The sequence below is a fragment of the Aristolochia californica genome, unplaced genomic scaffold (assembly GCF_029961685.1).
Source record: "Aristolochia californica isolate CCGP_79_NKW_82.1479 unplaced genomic scaffold, dmAriCali1.0.hap1 SCAF_2, whole genome shotgun sequence".
Lineage (NCBI taxonomy): Eukaryota > Viridiplantae > Streptophyta > Magnoliopsida > Piperales > Aristolochiaceae > Aristolochia > Aristolochia californica.
This window is the reverse complement of record NW_027181881.1, coordinates 14488283-14507079: the sequence shown is the minus strand read 5'-3', so window position 1 is coordinate 14507079 and position 18797 is coordinate 14488283. Positions and strand designations below refer to the sequence as shown.

Here is an 18797-nt window from a genome sequence, read left to right as displayed (position 1 = left end):
CTATTTTCAGTTCACTCTACCCATTTGACATGTTGTTTCTTTTTGCAGGTATGTGGTAGTGTACTTCTTGATTCTTCACTTCCGCTATAATGCAGGAATTGTTACTGATGAGATGCTTTCGTTATCCAAGACTCCATATGTAGCAATAGGCCTTTTTGAGGCTCTTGCTGCAGCATCTGGAATGGCTGCAGGAGGTATGATGTATTCCCCAGTTTGAGCGTCACAATACTTTCTCTGCATCACTGAATTTCATATATGTTTCTAATGATCCTTCACGATAGAGCAACCTGGTTGGAGAATATTTATTTTCAGGACTTCAAAAAAATTATTTTCTGGAGAAAGATTACAGAGTTCTGGAAGCTAAAGCTAGATGTGATACTTAAGATGCATATTACATAAAACCATGAATTATTAACAGTGTCATCTTAAAAAGAACTTATAATCCTACACTTTTTTAATGAAATCCTAAGCATTAGTTCTTCATTAGAAGTCAAGCACAACCTGATCGAATATTTTGGTCATTTTACCTGATTGAATATTTTATATTATGGCCCTATTTTGTTCAGCATGTTTGATTTACTCTATTTACAAATTTTTATATTCATAGGAAGAGTAGACTGGGAGTTATAAGGGAATAAGTGTTTTTTGTGTAAGAGGGGCATTTTTTTTATTTCTGTAAATTATGACTTAAACCTAAATAAATAGCATTGGAGGTCGTGCACAACTCCTAACACAGCTCATTCAGAGCTTTTTTGACATATTTTCTCTCTCTCTCTCTCTCTCTCTCTAGATTTTTCACACTTTTCACATGGTATCAGAGCAATGATCGTTACTGTGAGTATAACTTAGCCAGAAAGCCTCCTCTTTATCTGGATGTCTTCACAAAATCAAGGTTTTTTTAGATCTCCTAGGTGACTTGTTTATAAAAATTCAATTTTTCTTCCTTTTCTTCTACCATAACCTTAAGGTTACTAGTTTAATAATCCATTAAAGGGTTATTCATGCTTTGATTGCCCTAAAAAGGGTTTCTTTTGAGAGATCTTGGGATGTACGTCACCTATCCCTAGACCAGTGCATGTCATCTGTTTGCATGCTGATGTCAGCTCTAATTGTGCTCTATTCTTGGAAGATTTTCTATCTATTTGATATATGGTGTTGATTTGAGCATATTTTACTTGCGCATATCTCATTCGTGCCCTAATCCTAATTTTTACGAAGTGGGGCCCACATCTGTGGAATTTGCAAAAGTGTTTGGATATTGAAATTGAATTTCTTGATTTTAAAAAGGGGTAACAAGACTGTTACACAATATTACAATGCATTTGTGGGACTCCAGCAAGAAATTAATGTATATGATCATCCATTCACTATGGATGAGCAGGAATTAAGGAAACAACAAAACCAACTATTGGTGGTGAAGTTTCTTGATGGCCTAAGTGGGGAGTTTGACAACATTAAGGCACAAAACATGGCTTCAAAAGAGATACCCTCGTTACCCACTACTTTCAACAAATTTGTGAGGGCAAAAAAACTTTGGTATCTAAAGAAGAAAAAGGGGTAAAGTGACAGATATTGTTGCACTTAATACCTTGGGCCTTAGTCCTAGCCCAACAGACTCGTCTTGAGGTCAGACAAGTTTTGGGAGAGGTAGAGGCTGATACAGTTCAGATAGAGGTCGAGGTAGAAGACATGGTAAGTCCGAGAGGAAATGTGTTAATTGTGGACGAAATAACCATTATTTTGATAGACGTTGGATAACGTTTGGAAAGCCTGCCTAGGCAAACTCTACCAGCCATGAAACTAGTGGAACGACATTAGAGGTTGTTGCTTCTGTTCCCTCAGGGGGAGCTGATGAAATACAACAATTATTTCAGCAATAACGACAAATGACGCAATGCTTGGCTTAATTATCAATTGGTTCATCTTCAACATCTATGGTTTATGCTCCTACTCCTACTGCTACCCTTACTACTTCAGGTACGTCTGCTCTTCATCTGTCTTCTTCCTCTACTTGGGTTATCAATTCCGGAGCTACTACTCACATGTTAGAAATGTCATCTTTATTTTCTAACGTGAAAGATTTATTATATATAAAACAATTAAATTTAGCTGATGGGTCTGTTTCCTCAGTCCAGGGTGTTGGCACTGTTAACCCTGCTTCCTTAGTCTGCTTTACTAGTTCCTAAATTTCCCTTAAATTTGCTGTCAGTGAGCTAATTAACTAAGTCTATGAATTGTTCTTTGACGTTTTATCCAACTCATTGTTTATTTTAAGATGTCGCGACGAAGAGGACGATTGGTTCCGCGAGTGAGAGAGGTGATTTGTATTATTTGAAGAGCCACTAACCAAATAATACACTACATGCACTTCATACATCTGCCATCCCATTCCATTGGTATTTGCGATTATGTCATCCTTTGTCGACAAAACTGATTCAAGTCTTTCCAAAATTTCCTTCCAATCTTACCTTTAAGTGCGAGCCGTGTTAGTTGAACAAGCACCATCGGAGTTCCTTTCCAGCCTCACATAATAAGACAAGTCAACTGTTTGAGGTTATTCATTCAGATATTTGGGGTCCTTGTCTTGTTACGAGTCTATTTGGATTTTAGGTATTTTTTCTCATTTATTGATGATTTTAGTAGGTGCATTTGGGTCTCTCTCCTTTGGGAGAAATTTGAAGCTTTTGATGTATTCAAACTCTTTTACAATGAAATAAAGAATTAGTTTTCGGCTTCTATTCATATTTTGTATATTGACAATGGTCTTAAATTCATTAATCATAAGTTTAACAACTTTTGTCAAAATCAAGGGATCATTCATCAAACTTCATGTGTGTTCACTTCACAACAAAATGGAGTAGCAAAGTGTAAAAATTGTCATCTACTAGAAGTAGTTCGCACTATGATGTTATGAAGGTTCTTAAGCATTTTTGGGGTGATGCAGTACTTATTGCATGCTACTTGATCAAAAGGATGTCTTCATATGTCCTTGAAGGTAAAAATCCCATTCAGTTTCTGTTGCCTTCAGATCCGTTGATCTTAGTTTCCCCTAGTGTCTTTGGATGTGTTTTTTTTAACTCATGTTATGGGATTATCCAAAGATAAGTTATCTCATCATGCAATTAAGTGTCTTTCTTGGGTATTCATGTACACTAAAGATATAAGTGTTTTTGTCCATCTACTAGAAAACATTTGTATCCATAAATGTCACATTTTTTGAGGATACTCCCTTCTTTGAGTCTACTATTTCTATTGATGTACCGTCTTCTTCCCTGGTTTCTTTGTGGTTTCTTTCCGCTCTTCCCCCTTTTATTCAATATTGTGGCTGAGCTCCTCTCGGCCATGACCTATAGGGCTAAGGAGGTTGGCTGGCTAGAGCAGATCAACAACATTGGGGACTTTGATGTTCCCCTCCTTCAGTATGCAAATGATACTTCATTATTCGGGGTTGGATCCTTGGACTATATCGTGAAGATCTTGGCCTTGCTGGGTCTATTTGAGATTTTTTTAGGGCAGAAAGTCAATTGGCAGAAGACATCTTTGGTGGGGTTTAACATCAACACTGAGGAACTTCGGTCCATGGCGGATCTCTTGGGTCGCTCTATCTCTACCCTCCCCGCCTCCTACCTCGCTCTCCTTCTCTTTACCTCTCGCATCAGTAAGGACCTATGGAGCCCAATTATTGAGAGATTGGAATCCCGTTTAGCTACTTAGAGGGGTCGTTTCCTCTCTAAAGTTGGGAGACTTACTCTTCTCAAATCTGGTTTGGTTGGTATCCCAACTTACTTCCTCTCGTTTATGCACTGCCCTGCTGCGATTTGCCACCAAATCGACAGCTTGATGAGGAGATTCTTTTGGCATGGTGTACCTCTACTGAGTTCAAGTATCATATGGTGGTGTGGAAGGATGTGTGCATTCCCAAATCTAAAGGACGATTGGGTGTAAGGCTCACCAAGTATATGAATATGGCCCTCCTCCTCAAATGGATCTGGAAATTCAACACTACTGACATCAATCTTTGGAGATGAATGGTGTCATTTACTTCTCTGGATTCCCCTCCCTAAATTGGGGAAGTTGATCATTTCTGCTTGTGTGGCTTTCTTCCCATGGAGCATCTGGACGAAACACAACAATAGGCACTTCAATGCCAAACATCTCCCCCGAGACCGGGTCATCTCCTCTATTACTGGCCACATCTCCGCTTGTCTCCGCTTTGGGAAGGAGTTTTCCTCTCTTTTTGGACTCTTGCTCAGGGACAACTGGAGCACCATTGCTTAGATGGGAGCTCCGTCGATGCCTCCAGCGATGCAGGAGTGGCAACCTCCCGATCCGGGCTACATCAAGATGAATTTTGATGACAGCTCCCTCGACAATCTTGGCTTGGTCGGATATGGTGGTGTCTTTCATGATTCAGATGGTATTTAGCTTATGTCCTATTCAGGACCTATGAGCATTTCTGACTCTACTGCTGCTGAGCTTCAGGCCCTTATCAGAGGCCTCATCATCTTTCGTGAGCATTTCTCCGAACCGCTCCACATTGAGGGAGACTTTGCGGTGATTGTTGGATAGTTCTCCTCTCCCTCTTCTCCGTTGTGGCATCATTGAGATGTTTATATTATCGACATTCTTTCCCATCTTACCTGTATTTGGTCCCATGTGCCCAGATCTGCAAATTCTATTGCAGAGGTTGTGCTAAGCAGGGGGCCTCTCTCCATGCCCCTCTTGTAAGGGGGAGGCTTGCTTAATCTTGTTGGTTTTGTTTCTGATTTAATATATTTGTTGAATTTATGGAAAAGAGAAACACTTCATTGATTTCATTAACTTATCATAATCAGAGTATATGAACCTCTATTTATAATAGAGGAAGGTAGTAGAGTCCAATTACAATAAAACTACCTTTGTCCCAATTACACCCAAACTCTAACACTTAAAAGATAAGTCCTAGCATAATTAAATAACTCAATATAGATAAAAGACAAACATAACTCAAACTATAACTCTTCTAGGACATGACCATAAGATAAAGATGCCTTGGTGAGTCCTTCTTGATCTTCTAACTTATGTGATAAGGATGCCAACTTGTGGTAATCATGGTGGGTCCTACTTATTTGCTTGGGCCCATTATGTGAGCCTTCCTTGGTCGTGTGGCCCATCTTGTAATACTCTTAGATATGTGGGTCTTCCTTGGTCGTGTGGGCTTGGGCCTATCTACCAACATTCCCCCTCAAGCTGGGGGTGAGAGAACAATATGTACACTCAACTTGCTGCAAATCATGTATAAAATCTTTTTGTATAAAATGGCATATCTTGCAACACTCCCCCTCATGTTGTTGCGTCCTTCCATGAGACCCTGCTGGCATAATATAAGTGAGAGTAAAAATCACTCCTAGTTGATAAGACATTGCTCCATACTCCAGTCCTGATGCTGGATGTAGGGTACACTCCGTTTTCTGTAGGTAGTGTCTATCGGCATTGCTATGAAGTGTCTACCATCGTGTCACTCCACAGGACAACGACTCTCAAGTGGTAGGAGTAATAAAATCCATTATAGGGGGGATTAAATTTATCATGGTGTCCCAATCGTGATATTTTTGAGAGTCAAATAAATTATGGTATGAGAAAAGGTACTGTGGCCACCTCTTCTTTAATAATAATGTCTCATCCAAAGACATAATAACACGACCATCTTTCAACACATATAACACGAACCAAAATAAGAAACCTTGTAGAAGAACTCATGAAATAATCATAATCGAATATAAATATTTTTTCTTAGATGCATAAGCTTCATATTTTGTACTCCCCATTTCTTGAATATTTTGGTCACATAAATTTATCCACAACATATGGAATAAAATACCTCTTTCTTGTACTTCTTGTACTTCTCCCCCTCAAACTGGGAGGTAATGGTAATGATCCTAGCTTGAACCAAATATCATAGATGCATCAATAAGCCCAAATAACAGAGATGTAGTAATAAGCCCTCCAACCAGGGAGAAGTACGATATTTTCCTGATATATCAACTCAAAAAGAGACTCAAAACAATGGGCTTAAATTCGGATTTTTCAATGCAACAGAATACCTGCATGACCTTTGATTCTTCCAATGCTTATATACCTTTAAATAAAGATCAGATTGACATGAAATTTTCTCCTTATGAAACTAGACTTAAATACCTTTCATCCAAGTATAACTTCTCTTCATAAAATATAATTATCAAAAGATAAATAATCTGATAGATTTCGGTCTCTGTCATCTGGCCGAACTAATCACTGTTTCTCCTTTTTTTCCAGCACGACCATTGACTCTTCCAAGATCAATATCTCCTTATAAAAAATTCAGATTGAGAATTGGTTGAATAGGTAAGAAAATAGACTTACATATCTTTCTTTTTATATATAATTCTCCATATAAAGTCTCTTTCTCGATGGCATAAAATACCTCGGAAGTTGAAGCTTTTTGTTGCTCCTTGAACCTTTTTTTCAATTTGACCTTCGCTGCTTCAAATATCGATTTAAATTGGTAGATAAATCCGATTGAAATTGGTTGAATATGTAAGAGAATAGACTTAAAAATCTTTCTTTTAATGTATATATCTCCATATAAAGTCTCGTTCTTGATAACATAAAATACCTCAGAAGTTGAAGTTTTCTGCTGCTGCTCTAACCTCTTTCGCAATCTGACCATCGCTCATTCAAATATCGATTTCTCTTTGTAGATAACTCCGATTGGAAAAAAATCATTTTTCCTTGGAAAGTAGACTCAAATACCTTTCCGTCAATATATAATTTGTAATATGAAAATCTCAGTATAGAGGTGAAAAATGCAAAGCCAAGTACGGGTGTAGGGACTGAAAAAAAAACTACAAACCTAGACTTAGGGTTTAGGGTTTAGAGAAAAAGATCTCATTATCTCTGTGGGTTGACCAAGTCAACTCAGAGAAATACCTCAGAAGTTGAAGCTTTCTGCTGCTGCTCTTAACCTCTTTCGCAATCTGACCATCGCTCATTCAAATATTGATTTCTCTTTGTAGATAACTCCGATTGGAAAAAAATCGTTTTTCCTTGGAAAGTAGACTCAAATATCTCTCCGTCAATATATAATTTGCAATATGAAAATCTCAGTATAGAGGTGAAAAATGCAAAGCCAAGTACGGGTGTAGGGACTGAAAAAAAAAAACTACAAACCTAGACTTAGGGTTTAGGGTTTAGAGAAAAAGATCTCATTATCTCTGTGGGTTGACCAAGTCAACTCAGAGAACCTGCTTTGATACCATGTTGAATTTATGGAAAAGAGAAATACTTCATTGGTTTCATTAACTTATCATAATCAGAGTACATGAACCTCTATTTATAATAGAGGAAGGTAGTAGAGTCCAATTACAATAAAACTACCTTTGTCCCAATTACACCTAAACTCTAACACTTAAAGATAAGTCCTAGTATAATTAAATGACTCAATATAGATAAAAGACAAACACAACTCAAACTAGAACTCTTCTAGGACGTGACCATAAGATAAAAATAACTTTGTGAGTCTTTCTGGATGTTCCAACTTATGTGATAAGGATGCCAATTTGTGGTAATCATGGTGGGTCCTACTTCTTATGTGCTTGGGCCCATCTTGTGGGCCTTGGCCGTGTGGGCTTGGGCCTATCTTCCAACAATATTCATCACTTTCTCAAAAAAAAAAAAAAAATCTTCTTCCCTAGTGGAATTTCTAAGTCAATTATTCCTGTGCCGATGGATGATTGTTTTGGACCTACACAGAATACCATTGTTGAGAAACCTTTGCAGGTATATTGGTGTCGACAGGGGCATCCCTTTTAGCCAACGGCCTCCTCTCCCATGCAAGACCATGACTCGTCTTCGTCTCAAGATCTTGCGGTAAGTGATCTGCACCTACCTATTGCATTAAGGAAAGGTGTTTAGAAAGGTACTCATCATCCGTTGTCTCATTTTGTGTCATATGATCATTTGTTTGATTACAACAAAAAGTTTGTTTTGTTTCTCTGCTTGCACTATTCCTTCTTCAGTGCATGATGTTATGTCCTCTCCACACTGAAGCAAGCCATGGATGCTGCGATGGTTGCTCTGTTAGAGAGAGGAACTTAGCAGTTATGTGAGTTACCTTCAGGTGCTACAATGGTTGGTTGTAAATGGGTGTACACTGTCAAGTACATGGTTGATGGCTTGGTTCAGAGGTATAAAGCTTGTCTGGTGGCCAAAGCATATACACAAACTTATGATGTAGTAGTGTTTAAATTTTTTCTCGAGTTGCTCGATTATCTTCGGTAAGCATTTTGTTGTTACTCAGGGTTGGCCCATATGCTAGTTAGACGTAAATAATGTATTTATGTCTTTTCTGTATGGAGATCTAGAAGAAGAGGTCTACATGGAGCAATCTTCGGCGTATATTGCTCAGGGAGAGATGCACGAGGTATGTAGACTCAAGAAAGCAATCTATGGGCTGAAACAAAGCTCTCGTGCTTGGTTTGAAAATTTTAGCCTAGTAGTTATGTCTACGGGCTTTTTTTTTTTTTTATGAAATGTGAATTTTATTAAGAGAAACAAAAGGAGTTAACTCCTGACAACAAGAGATTGCAAGGAGGCTCCTTGCTTGGCTAGAGCATCAGCCACAAAATTTGCTGATCTCGGAATGAAAGACCAGAAACACTCCAAGAGATTTACAATATCCAAAACTTCAAAAAAAGCATCCCAGTGACGCCACGGAGTAGAGGTATGCTGGCACCAACCGATCACCACCTTAGAGTCTCCCTCGATCAGGACAGGTTCGGAGCAATGATCACGAAAAACACGAAGCCCATTGAGGAGGCTTTGGAGTTCAGCCGTTGTGGAGTCTGCAATACCAAGGGGCCTGGAGAAAGAGACGATCTGGTTCCCAAGAGAGTCCCGGATCACGCCACCAAACCCAGCTAAGCCAGGGTTACCAAGAGAAGAGCCGTCGAAATTCAGCTTAAGGACTCCAGCAGGAGGCAGAGTCCATTCGCATATGACAGGAGGCTTCAAGGAGAGGTGAAGCTGGGCTAAGCTTCTCCAATTATCCCTGATGGATGTTCCAGAGAACGGGGAGAAGGCCTTTCTTGAGTGAAGCCAAGTAACAATATTGCCAGAGATGGTTTCAATAACTCTATCTTGAGTGCTGGGTTTGGCATTGAACCTTCGTTGATTTCGCTCCAGCCAAAGGCCCCACGGGATGAATGTGGATATAGCAGAGATCATCAACTTCCCAATACTAGGGAAATGAGTTCCAGCAAGCATACGGCAGGTGGCTGACAAATCCTCAGGGAAGCAGAGTTGGAGCCCAATTTTGTTAAGAATTGACGTCCAAATCCTCCAAGAGAAAGGGCACAAAAGGAGCAGGTGGCTTACAGTTTCTTCCTGTGCATGGCAGAAAGAGCAAATGGGGTCAACTCCGCGGTTGTTACGAATTCTGAGGTTGTCAACAGAGAGAATATTATTATGGCAAGCACTCCACATGAAGAATTTTATTTTTGGGGGGGCACTAAGACGCCAAGTGAACACTACATGCTTGGGACCCCGAGTGATCTTTCCTCGAATAACAAGATAGGCGGAGCTAACAGAGAAGGAGCCACTTTTATCTGGCCACCAGATTAGCTTGTCTAATTTGTTAGCTTGGATTCTGGTTGACTGCAAAGTGTCCAATAGTTGACTGGCTTCAAGACCGTCTGAATCAGATAAGCCCAATGAGGCTGAATGTTCCATCCCCCACGATGTCTATGGGCTTTTATAGGAGCTATTGCGATCAATCATTGTTTGTCATGAAAAGGCCTTCCGGTATCATAGTTTTACTTGTATATGTGGATAATATTTTATTGTCCGATTGTGATACCCTTGAAATTTGATAAGTTAAAAAGCTAATTGCTACTCACTTCTAGACCAAAGACTTGGGAGCATTGAAATACTTCTTGGGTATTGAAGTTGCAAGAAGCAAAAAAGGACTGGTGTCATCTCAAATAAAATATATAACCGATATGCTACATGAGTATGGATTATTGGGAGCTAAACCGGTAGATACTCCGATGAAAGTTGGACTCAATCTACACGATGATCAAAGTGTAGAATTGAACGATAAAACATTATATAGGAGACTGGTTGGGAAATTCATATATGTCACATTTACGTGCTCAGATATATCGTTTGTAGTAAGTGTAGTAAGCTAGTTTATTGAACACCCATGGAAGATTTATCTCGAAGCAGCTCAGAGGATATTGAGATATCTCAAGGGAGTACCGGGGAAAGGTCTTTTCTTTAAAAATAATGGCCACTTGAAAATTGAGGCTTTCTCTAATGCAGACTATATTGGGTCAAAGCTAGACAAAAAATCAAATATGGGCTATTGTGTCTTTTTGGGCAGCAATTTATTCAGTTGGAAAAACAAAAAATAGAATGTTGTAGCTAGATTCAGCACAAAAGCAAAATACAGGGCTATAGCACATACTGTTAGCGAGCTCATGTGGGTGAGATCGGTATCTAGGGAGTTAGGCTTCCATTAGAATGAAGCCATGACTATGTTTTGTGATAACTAGACTACTATATTTATTGCCAACAATCCAATTTTTCATGAGAACAAAACACATAGAGGTGGATTGTCATTTTGTTAGATATGCTGTGATGAAGAAAGATGTGATCACTCCTTATGTTCGTTCGGCTGATCAACTTAGAGATGTTTTCACCAAGGCATTAGGGAAACGTGAATTCATGAACTTTTGTCTCAAACTTGGCCTCATGGATATATATATCCCCAGCTTGAGCGGGGGAAATTAGTTTAAGGGTATTTTGGTCATTTTACATGATCTAATATTTTATATTATGATCCTATCTTGTCCAGCATGTTTGATTTAGTCTATGCACATTTTTATTTTCATAAGAAGAGTAGAATGGGAGTTATAAGGGAATAAGTGGTTCTATGTAAGAGAGACATTTTTGTCATTTCTGTAAATTATGACTTAAACCTAAATAAATAGCATTGGGAGTCATGCACAACTCCCAACGCAGCTCATTCGGAGCTTTGTCATCTTGTCTCTCTTGTCTCTCTCTCTCTCTAGATTTTTCACTTTTCACAAGAACTCTTATTATTTCTCAACCTATATGAAGGAATATTATCCATCTTTTATCTCTATTGCGTGCTTAGAATTTCTGAACATGATGGCTAGAGCAACCGGAAAATTTTTAGAATAAAAGCATAATCTGGGGAGACCGAAACATCAATTATCAAAATCTGGAGTGCAAGAATTTTGAAAGACAATTGGCTGTGAAAAAACACCCATCCATTCTAGATTTTCAGCCATTGGGTTAGCATAGTAAAAAACATGATTCAACACTTGAAATGAGCTAGATAAATCATGAAGCATGTCATATGTAAGAAGCTTCATATTAGCCATCGAGTTAGTTTTGTACATAACATGATTCAAAATCTGTATTGAGCTAGATAAATCACAAATCTCTTCATAAGTAAGAAGACATCAAGGAGAAACTTTGCTTGATGAAACTGTCTTATTACCACCCATTAATTCTCCTCACAACCAAAGTTCTGGAAAAATGCTGACAGTAAACTTTGATACCTTGAAGGACATAGAGGTCTGCCTCAATAGAGTTGCAACTCCCTTGTAATCAGGGTTTTCCGACTGACTGAGGCACCTGTAGACCTAGGTTGGGTCTCCCAAATTGGATCCAGACTTGTGTCCAGCAGCCAGACTCCCCCCAGCTCGCCCAGAATAGAAGGTTCGGTTCTAAAGCCCTGACTGACCCATTTCCTCTGGAATCCAAGTCAACCTGGCCTAATCGCAGGTCAACTTCGCAAGTCAGAAAACCCTGCCTGTAACTTGTTCTGTTTTGATGAATTGCTTTGTTAATGTACTTATTTTTTACTTAGGCGTTGATTAGGGTCTGACTTATATGTCCATTTCATCTCAAGGTTTATACAGTACTGGTTTTATTTTCATGTTTGCTACTGGTGTGTTTCAAATGCTAAATGGCAACTGGATGATTTAGGGACCCTACCTTCCTAATTTTACACCAAGCTGATCCTATAAATTTCTTCCAAACCTCCTATTTATATTTCAAGACCTAAATTATTATCTCATTTTTCTTTGAGCAGCTAATCTCTCTGGGGCATCAATTCCAATTTTATCCCAGGTAACAATATTAGTTGTATATTTCTTGAGAAATTTTAATACACAAAAGCAAATTCTTCTTGTGATCCTTTTAATGTTCTACTAGAAAATGCCAGGCAGGCTTTATGTTTAGAGGAGCACTTCCATTTTAGATACCTAGGACTTGTGGGTCTCCAGGGTAATTGTCAGTGATCAAACTCTGCTTTTACTAATCTCCTGCTGACCTCTTGTGTTATGTTGCCCCATATTGACCCTGAGGGTTTCATAATCTTTGCTCAACAATCTTTGGCTGGTTGCATGACACTTAATTTATGTTCTGAAACATAAGAAGATCTTACACCTCGACTCAAGCTACCTTATGTGACCCCTTCTGCTTAGCAGGCTCCCAGCCTTACAGTTATGATCTAATTCTGAGAGCATCCTTTCATTCTATTATTGGATAATATACATCGACATAGAAATGCTCAAATTGTCTGTTCTCTCATCACACATTGCACTTGAATGGAAATCAGTCCCTGTCCATGGTGTTTTTGTGAGGGACCTATAATTGGACTTTTTCACTCTGTAATTGTATTTAAGTTGATGAAAGTATTTGCTATCCTTCCTATCTTTGACTCTGGAATGTCCTCTGCAGACTTTTCTCGTCTGGCAGCTTCTTTTTTCGGTTCTTTTTCTTGGACGAAGATATAAGCTGAATCAAATTTTTGGATGTGTATTTGTTGTCATTGGCGTAATAGTAACTGTTGCCAGGTAATCTTGCTTTCTTTCTTTCCTGTATTTATTGTAGGTCTTTATCTTAAAGACCTACCAAAATCTCTTCATCCCTTGCTTTGGCCGAACATGCTTGTACAATTTTCTGCACATACTATATTTGTTAGCTGCAGATTTACTATCTTTTTCATGAATTTCCAAGTTAAAAATTTTCATTTGTAACATGTGAGACTAAGAGGCTGACAAAAGGAGCTTCTCAATGAAGTAACTCAAAGTTCACATTCGCTGGCCCTGTCACCAAATTTAGTGTTATGACAATACCTAGATGGGTCAATAGGTATTAGTGCCGTGCACTGTGCTCTGATGCCATGGTTGTCCCCCTATTGTTTCTACCAAGCTCAACTGTCTGTGCTCTTAAAGAAAGACAAAATTTCAGTTTTGTCATCTCTAAAACCTATTGTTGTCCAGTATATCTGTCCTTTAAACAGGCCTGTGATAATGAATGTCATACTAAAGTTTTCAGATATGTAGACAATATCCTTCTCTTTTGTGCAGTGGGTCTGGAGCCGGTCTATCGATGAAAGAATATGGTATATTTTGGTCGCTCTTGATGGTAATCTCATTTATGCTTCAAGCTGCAGACACCGTGTTGAAGGTTGTATATGTTGCAAATTTCCCTCTAAGCATTCTCGCTATTCAGTTTTCTGTCACTGCCCTTAACTAAAACAAATGTTTATTCTTCATGTAGGAAGTAGTTTTTGTGAATGCTGCCAAAGAATTAAAGGTTTGTACTCCCTCTTATCTTTGTCCAAGGATCTTTTTTTCATGAAAGATTGATTTGTGGCTAGGTATGTTTCACTTTTAGCTTTCTACTGGTTAAATTGTACTTTCTTTTGTTTCTTGTAGGGAGGGTCAGTTGACCTCTTTGTTGTGAACTCATATGGATCGGGTTTCCAAGTAATATCTCTGCCTAAAACTCACTTTAGAATATATAGATATATTTAAATAATATGCTGTAGGCAGATTCTTAATTAGCATAGACCTCTGGAAAAAAATATCCGGCCAGGGTGATGATCAATTTGCTGGGTGTCATTGTTCTTCATGTAGGCTATCTTTATTTGCCTCTTGCTTCCGTTCTTATCTAAATTATGGGGAGTTCCATTCAATCAATTACCAGCCTACCTTAAAGATGGAGCAGTCTGCTTTGTAAATCTAGGCTCTTTGACAAGTGGTATATTATGCCTAACCTTTATACTTGATATCTTTCCATCAACCTTTTTTCTTTAAATATTTATGGTTCTCTTTTTAATGATGTGATGGATGATTGTGGTCATGCTTTCTCAGCCTGGAGCTTGTCGGAATGCAATAATCTAAATCAGGAATAGTTATTGCTCTTGACAATGATGAGCAATGACTTCATTTATGGAAAAGATACTATAAACAACCATTAAGTAACCAACCAATTTTAGCCTGTCTACTTTCAACAACTTTCCAGCAGTTTTACCCTATTAAGTGCAGAACATATATTTAGGCTTCTTTTATGGTGTTGCACTGTAGTCTCTTGATGATGGATTGATGAATAATGGCGAATGTTATATATCTTGGGAACGACAATACATTGTTGAGATAGACCCTTGGTTTGTAACTCTAATTATCTCTGTTATAAGATATTCTGTACTGTATTGATATTTTTTGCTGAAATACTTTGATTGTTCTGAACTTCTGACCGGTGGGTACAGGGTGTGAGGGTGCCCCATTGCTACCAGTTCTATTCGTTGTTGTGAACATGGCTTTCAACATTTCACTTTTGCACCTCATTAAGATCTCTTCTGCTGTCGTCTCTTGCTTGGCCTCTTCCTTCTCAGGTTAGTTTTCTTTTGCCTATTCTTGTTTTCTTATACCTCTTTCATTGGCTAGTGGTTTTTCCGAGTCAATTATAGGAAGCATGTTCCCGCCTGGTCTTAATTCCATGTAGGTATGAAGCATGTCGAGTTCTCATGTGTATATAAATGCCATGTAGGTATGAAGCATGTCGAGTTCTCATGTGTATATAAATGCCATGTAGGTATGATGCATGTCGAGTTCTCATGTGTATATGATAATTGATTTGTCGTAATTACTCCTGTGGGTCCTCTGCTGCAGCAGTGGCAAGAACGCTGCTGTCCACAGTAAGAGCCATCAGTTGATAGTCTTTTCTAAATTATAAAATATAATGACCTAGAAGAAGTGTATTATTTGAATATGGCTTTCATGGAAGGTATATTTCTTAATGAAGTCAAGACTTTCAAATGTGGCTTATGGACTAACTATCAGGATAAAATTATCATTTCTTAAATTTAAATTGAAATGTTAAAATGGCTGTTCTGCACTAGGGGGGATAGTCCTCATTCATCTCACGCAAAGAAGGTGAACTATCACCATTACTCGTTTGCGGAAAGTGAGGCGGGTTCCTTCTTCCCTTGCTTGCGGCGTGTATGGCGGTGGTAGAAACCCTTTGCCCACTTTGTGCAAAAGATAGTGAGTCTTCTCTCCCTCTTCTTCCTTCTTATTCATGATGGGGCCTCCACTCCTCTCATGTGAAGAGGTGGCTGGAGTCCGAAGGGATAGGGTAGTCTTAGACCTCTCCTTCATGTGCAAATAGGTTCTCCTTGTCATGCAGACAATAGAGGGATGAGACCACCTTCCTCCTCCCTTCTCTATCCACAGGAATGGGGAGAGACAAAGTGGGCCCTAATCAAAATTTTATTTTTTATATCTTTATAAAATAACTTAAAATTTTGATAAGGGTTTATATAGTTCTTTAGTCTTTTTCCTATCGAGTTATGGTAATAGGGACATATTATTTGTCCACTAAAATTTAATTACTTGGTGCTTATATTTGAAATCGTGGCATCTGCAACCCTTTCAAAAGTGCAAGCTTCAAGCAACCTATCAATAGCAATTCATTTTCTATTCAATTTCTTCTTTTGCTTTTGCTCTTGATTTGAATGCGTAACTAAGGTGCGATCACAATAATAACTAAATAGTATATTTATCATCAGGTTTCAATATTTTAGTTATTAAAGATTCTTTTAAGGGAAATCCCTTCGGATGTAGTGTAAAACCATGAATATTGCGAGGAGTTTTAATTCACTTAGACGCTTATAGATTTTAAAATAGTTATTAGTGATATGAAATAAAATTCCAGAGTTTTCAAAGCTCTGAAGTTAACAAGGTACATAGATGTAAAGAAATACATACCCTTGCCTTTCCCCTTCTATAGAAAGTAGGGTGTTGAGGGACCCCTTCTAGTAGCTATACTATAAAATCTGACCTAGTTACCTATCATTAGGGGTGGCATTGAGCTGAGCCAAACCCTAACTTGCCTATGTTTGAGCCGAGTTTGATTTAAATATTTCGAACTCGAGCTCGAGTTGAGCCTAACCTTGAGCCTAAAATTGTTAATCGAGCTTGAGCCCAATAATTTTAACTGAGTTTGAGCCGAGTTTGAGTTTCAACATTCATTTAAAACTTTTTAAAAATTACATGTCTCGAGTTTGAGTTCCAACATATATTTAAAATTTTTAAAAAAATACATGTCAAATAAATTATATATAAAATTATACATACATTTTATATAAAATTGGACATACATTTTACATAAAATTGGGTATGACCTCTACTTAAAATTGGGTATAAGGGTGGCATTGAATCCAGTTGAGTTTGAACTTTCCTATGTTCGAGCCGAGTTTGATTTAAAGATTTTGAACTCGAACTCGAACTCGAGCAGATCTAGCCTCGAGCCTAAAATTATAATCGAGCTTGAGCCTAATAATTTTAATCGAGTTCAAGCTCGAGCTCTAGCTGAGTTTGAGGTTAATCTACTTTTAATACTCTACATAAAATATATGTCAAATAAATTATCTATAAAATTATGCATACATTTTAAAAAAACGAATGATAGGGGAGGTTCGGGATTGAATCTCGATAATAGATTAGAACCCACCAATATTAATCTTTTTTACCTCAAATGTTGTCTAGCTTATTTTGTAATTTTTCAATTTGGCCATAAATTTTCTATGGCCTCCTTAGTGCTTCTGATTGAAAATTTATATTCTAGGAAAAACTAGAAATGTTTTTCTTAGGATACATATTTCCAAAAAAAATATTTAAATAAAATCCTATTACTATTAGAGACTTACTAGAAAATTATAAGAAATATTTTAAAATTTTCTTAGGAAAGTTAAATGTACCTTGTATTGCCTCTTATAGGGAAATAAATAAAAATTAATAATCAATCTAATATATTACTATACTTATCGATAATTTTTTAATAAAATAAAATGTCAAACAAAAAATTACTATAAAATTGCCTCATACTAAAAGTATTATAACATCCACTATCAAATACTTATTTAAATTTTTTCTATACGGTTTTCTTGCCCATCTTGGCAGGAAAATCTTACTTAGAAGATTATATGATTTTTTAATAAGAATTTCTAATCAGAAAAAAGTTTCCAAAAAAACATGAGGCACTAATAGTTCCCATATTTCTACTAAAAATATTTTTTTAACATGTCATAAAAAAACCACTAATAGTCTTTAGAAACGTATTTCTACTAAAATGTCTTTTCAATTTCTTCAAGAGTCATGAGGAAGGGACAAAGTTTTTTTTACTTGTTTATGATCATGTGACTTTCACACGTGCGAAATCGTCTTCATGCGGATGGGGGGAATTATTTCTCCCAACTTAGGTCTCAACTCTCTTTGGACTCTGGTTTGCCGCTGAGACAACGTGGAGCGAAGGCGTGGCACCGGCGAGGACCTGTCATTAGTGACGGAGGCGACTGCGTCGGAAACAGAGGCGAAGAAATCAGAGGGAAGAGGATGTAGCGGCCAACGAGAAGCTATCGACGGCGACAAGAGGAGCACGACGTCACACCCCCCCCCCCCCCCCCCCCCCCCCCCCCCCCCCGTGACTCACGAGCCAGCTTGTAAGCTTTCGAACCGAATCATGATTCGGTCGAGCTCGGCTCGTTAACTCAAACGAGCCGTATCAGGATCTCAAACTCGGATCGAGATCCAGATAAATCGAATTAAACCGAGCCGAGCTCGAGCCGCTTGCGAACCTGCTCGGTTCGATGCCAGCCCTAGCTACAACCTCTTTTTCCAACCCCTCTTCGAGATCTAGATAAATCGAATCAAATCGAGCCGGAATCGAGCCGAGCTCGAGCTGCTCGCGAACTAGCTCGGTTCGATGCCAGCCCTACCTACCGCCTCTTTTTCCAACCCCTCTCTCCCTCTCTCTCTTTTGTTTTTTTTTTTGTTGTTGTTGTTCTGTTAGAAGAGGGGAAGAAAGGCTACCTCCTCATTCTTCCCCTTGGTGCGACCAAGGAAGACTTAGCACTATGCCAGCCATCATGCTTCATAGGGCGATGGATCATGTTTGCCGTTGGCGAGACTGAAATTGAGAGGGAGGGGTGGGCAGAATGACCCAACTGGTAGGGCAAGGTTAGTGAATTTTTCTCTTCTTGGGTTTTGTTTTTGTGCGACCTAGATAAGGACCAAGTCTGTCGAACCTGTTTCAACCAGTTGATCGAAATGGGGTTTTATAACATTGCCCATTGACATTAAGGATGACAAAGGAGAGGAGAAATTCTCTGAACCTCCCTAATTAGGTTTTTGCTGTTAAGGAGGATACATAAAGCTCCCCATGCCTTTCTGTCTTTTATCATTGGATTTTAAGATATTTTAACCTACTTTGGTTAAATCACCCTTCACATCAGAAGAGTGACAAGAAGGAGAGGAGAAGTTCCCCTCCCGCCCTCCCTTTTATGTTTTTGCAGTGAAGGAGGATACATAAAGCTCCCATTCCCACCCCTTTTCTCCCTTGTAAGCTTATGCACTTGGGAAGGATACATAAAGCTCCCCATCCCTCTTGCTTTTATC

At 38.4% G+C, this 18797-nt stretch overlaps 1 protein-coding gene across 3 annotated transcripts in view; it reads left to right on the top strand.

The window, feature by feature from the left end:
- LOC137955687 (protein CLT1, chloroplastic-like) overlaps nt 1-18797 on the top strand; it is a 39022-nt gene that overhangs the window by 16632 nt on the left and 3593 nt on the right. Inside the window, exons 2-10 of one of the 3 annotated variants that reach the window (XM_068802756.1) lie at nt 49-194; nt 12143-12180; nt 12793-12908; nt 13425-13524; nt 13618-13653; nt 13776-13826; nt 13977-14100; nt 14609-14734; nt 15242-15419. In XM_068802756.1, coding sequence (XP_068658857.1) covers nt 49-194; nt 12143-12180; nt 12793-12908; nt 13425-13524; nt 13618-13653; nt 13776-13826; nt 13977-14100; nt 14609-14734; nt 15242-15279 — 775 coding nt within the window. In that variant the 3' untranslated portion in view covers nt 15280-15419. Of the gene's footprint in view, nt 1-48; nt 195-12142; nt 12181-12792; nt 12909-13424; nt 13525-13617; nt 13654-13775; nt 13827-13976; nt 14101-14608; nt 14735-14934; nt 15101-15241; nt 15420-18797 lie in introns of those variants that run through there. The other 2 variants (XM_068802755.1, XM_068802754.1) reach the window with 2 other exon arrangements.